The sequence below is a fragment of the Montipora foliosa genome, chromosome 4 (genome assembly GCF_036669935.1).
Source record: "Montipora foliosa isolate CH-2021 chromosome 4, ASM3666993v2, whole genome shotgun sequence".
NCBI classification, from domain to species: Eukaryota; Metazoa; Cnidaria; class Anthozoa; order Scleractinia; family Acroporidae; genus Montipora; species Montipora foliosa.
In genome coordinates this window covers 12886725-12890084 of record NC_090872.1, presented here as the reverse complement: position 1 = coordinate 12890084, position 3360 = coordinate 12886725, and the positions used below count along the sequence as shown (strand labels likewise).

The window sequence follows — 3360 nt, the reverse complement described above, 5'->3', positions numbered from 1 at the left end:
AAGCAACGCCAAGATAATGCCCTCTCACCTTGAAAAAGCTCAACACCACGTCATGCCGACCCTCCATTAAACTATCCGCCCGGTGTCTCTTAGAGGTGCGTTTAATGGGTTTTAGCCTGATTTGAAATCGAACAAAGTACTTTAGCTCGAGTAGTTGAATAAACTTGAGTTTGTCCACTCGACAATATTCACTTCAATTGAAGTATATTGGGTTTTGCGGTCGTCAATGTGGGAAAGTAGCTTTGAATGAGCCGAAAACACCTGATCTTAGTTGAAACAAAATCAGCTCTTGGTAGGTGATTTTTAAAAGTGCTCTTTTGTTAAATATCAAATGGTTGAATTATAAATGGATTTTTTGTCATAAGTAAGAAGCGCTTAGAAAACGAGCCAACTCGTTTGGTTAAGCATTCAGTCAATTTCCAAAATGGTCAAAAAAAATTATTAGATTGAGCAACGTATTTGTATAATTGACTACAGACTGGTCTCAAATCTTGATATAAAAGGGTATTGGAAACATCTCAGCCCTATTTACTATACAGTTTTTTACTTCAAGGAATATTGAGGCAGACGGTAGAGAAAGCACCTGTTCGCTAATTACATTTTTTAACCCCTGACGTGTTGGGTTTCGACACGAAATGATCTTAGCTCCCTATAAAGGCCGACAGACAAAAAGTCAATGATTACTTACTGCGCCTCCTCTCGATTTCCTCTCAACACAAAGATAAATACTCCCATAAGAACGGAAAAGCACAGTTCAGATAGCGGCACCCGGGTATCTGAATACCATCGATAGTGTTCACCGCCGTCCATTTATTCGTGGAGTGAAGTTCATTTTCATCGCAACCAGTGCGGGACAAAAGGTAAACTCTATGATGATTGTGAATCTGAGGCTTAGCAGACAGTGTTGTTACTATTCCTGCAGTGGATGAAATATCGTGCGAGGAATACGATATAAGACTGAAAATTAGCTAGCCGGATATCTGTCGAAAAAGCATCTCGAAATATAGAGCACGTAGCTCGAGGACAGTGGGATGAAGAAATAGCCGTCCACAGAACGATTGTATACATATCAGCGCTCGTTTGACTGCAGAGAGGTCATTCCAGACCAGACAAAGTTATTGATCACAGTATCATCATGAACGAAAGCATCGGCCAAGTCACTGTGAACTCATTCCCTATACCGAATTATGCAAGCAGCAGCAATAACGTTTCAAACGAATCCTGTCCCGTTGAACCTGTTGGAATCAGTGAGTTAAATGCTACAATTAATGCGCTTACACTTGCTATCGCCTTGGTTGGAAACATCCTCTTGATGGCTGCATTTCTGCGCATGAAGGAACCAGTTATGCTTCTTATTGCTAACATGGCAGCGTCTGACATCTTAACCGCGATATTTCTCATTCCTCGCCTTCTCACTTTTCAAATAACTCATTCCTTCTCTTGGCAGATCCAAGGACTGACGGGAACAGTTCTTTGCAAAATGTGCAACTTCTTGACTGACATCTCAATGAGTGTCTCGACCCAAAGCTTGGTATTAATCGCCGTTGAACGCTTTTTCGCTGTCTTTTATCCCTTGAAAATTCGAAGAATCACCGCCAATACTCGCCGCTCTCTAGTGGCTTTAACATGGGTTGTGTCCGCAGCTATTCACTCCCCATATATATATTTATTTGAACTTGTGGAGGATAAGCAACAAAATATTATTTCTTGTCAAATTTCAAAGGATTCGCCGGCGGTCCGCAGATATGCTGTCTTTTTATTCACAGTGGTGTTATTAATACCTTTAGCCGTAATTCCTGTTCTGTACTCTCTCATTTTCTTCAAACTTCGAATAGATAAAATGTCCGCTCATCGCAGCACCAAGGGTGTCAGGCGAAGTCGTCAACGTTTTGCAAATCTACTTAAGCTGGCACTAGCTACGGTACTGGCAGTTTACATCTGTTTGACGGGTCATACGGTGTTCTTATTGCTGCAATTGTTTGTCCCGAATAGCCTTCCACCATGTAATCATGTTTTTATGATAGTGTGTTACGCATTTCACCTTCTGGCAAGCTGTTACTGTATTGTTAATCCAGTAATATGTTTCTTCACTTTAAGAAATTTTCGAGGTCAGCTGCAACAGATATGCAAACTCAAGCATCGAGGTGCTTTCAATATCCACCTCCAAAGCATTAGTAAAAGATGTCGGGCCAGCACTGGTAACTCAAATGTTGGTATTGAATTGCTCAATGCGACCCCGAAATTTTCGTCTTGCAGTCATTCAACCCTGACTGAACAGAAACCCTGACGCCCCTTAGCTACTCATAAAACAACTCATGGACATTGTTGCATTTTGACCGTTTCAGTTTATTTATACGGACCACCTCCCCTCTAAGCAGATTGGAGGCTTATCTCGTGAGACTACATATAAGGTCTCAGTATTGCGTATTCAAGTATTGCAGGTGCAATGTGCCTGTTGTACGATTGACGTGTTTATGCTTGCAACTTTGTAAGCAGAATCTTTCATTTCATTATCTTAGCTCTGTTATTCATTTGGATAGGCCCTTATTCATTGAAGGAGAATAAAAAAAAAGTTAGAAAAGAAATCGCAGAGGATCTACTATTGAAAGCTAATAGCAGGAGCCACCCGTAAGACGAAACAAATCTACCTTTCCGGAGACGCTGAACAAGTGAACAAGAACGAGATCTGCATGGATCAAGATTTTAACGAAGTTTCTTATTGGAAATAAAGGAGATGGAAAAGTAAGGAAGAAATGAGAGGAAACACAATTTGCAGGTCAGCCCGTTTTGGGTTGCTTCCTGTGTGATTGATTTGGGATCGGAAGGAACTGAATTAGGGAGCTTAAGCACATCCGTTTTTGAGACGCAGGCGACAACCGGACGTGAGTTGTTTTCCCTTTTAACTTGCTTTCACACAACCACATTTACATTGCTAAGTATCTTTTCTCCATTAGAGATGATTAGTATAAAAATCTAGGAGACACCTCTGTCCTGTCACGTGAAATGTTCTCTTCCGGTTGCCGTCCGCGTCTCAAAAACGAGCGTGCAGATACGGCGGCGATCTTAATTTCTATTGTTTCAAATAGCTATTATGGGATGCCCAGGGTGCAAATACGTATTAATTTGTCCCCTGAGCATCCCATAATGTCTTTCGAAACAATAGAAATCAAAATGGCCGCCGTATCTGCACAAAGGTGTATGAACTGTAAAATTTAGATCGTAGTCATATTAGGTTAATGAGAATAAAGTTTATTTGGAAATTAAATAGTCTTTGGCTATTCTTTCGTAAGGTCATTAGGATTAATTTTCCACTCATGCGTCCCAAAAAATAAAATGGTGCAGCCTCTAGCGACCAACTTA

At 40.8% G+C, this 3360-nt stretch overlaps 1 protein-coding gene across 1 annotated transcript; it reads left to right on the top strand.

Moving 5' to 3' along the window:
• Positions 1 to 604: 604 nt before the first annotated feature.
• On the top strand, positions 605 to 3053 carry LOC137999901 (prokineticin receptor 2-like). Its single transcript, XM_068845873.1, has one exon. It carries the CDS (start codon positions 1136 to 1138, stop codon positions 2285 to 2287), a length of 1152 nt encoding a protein of 383 aa, XP_068701974.1. The 5' UTR covers positions 605 to 1135; the 3' UTR covers positions 2288 to 3053.
• The last annotated feature ends 307 nt before the right edge of the window (positions 3054 to 3360 follow it).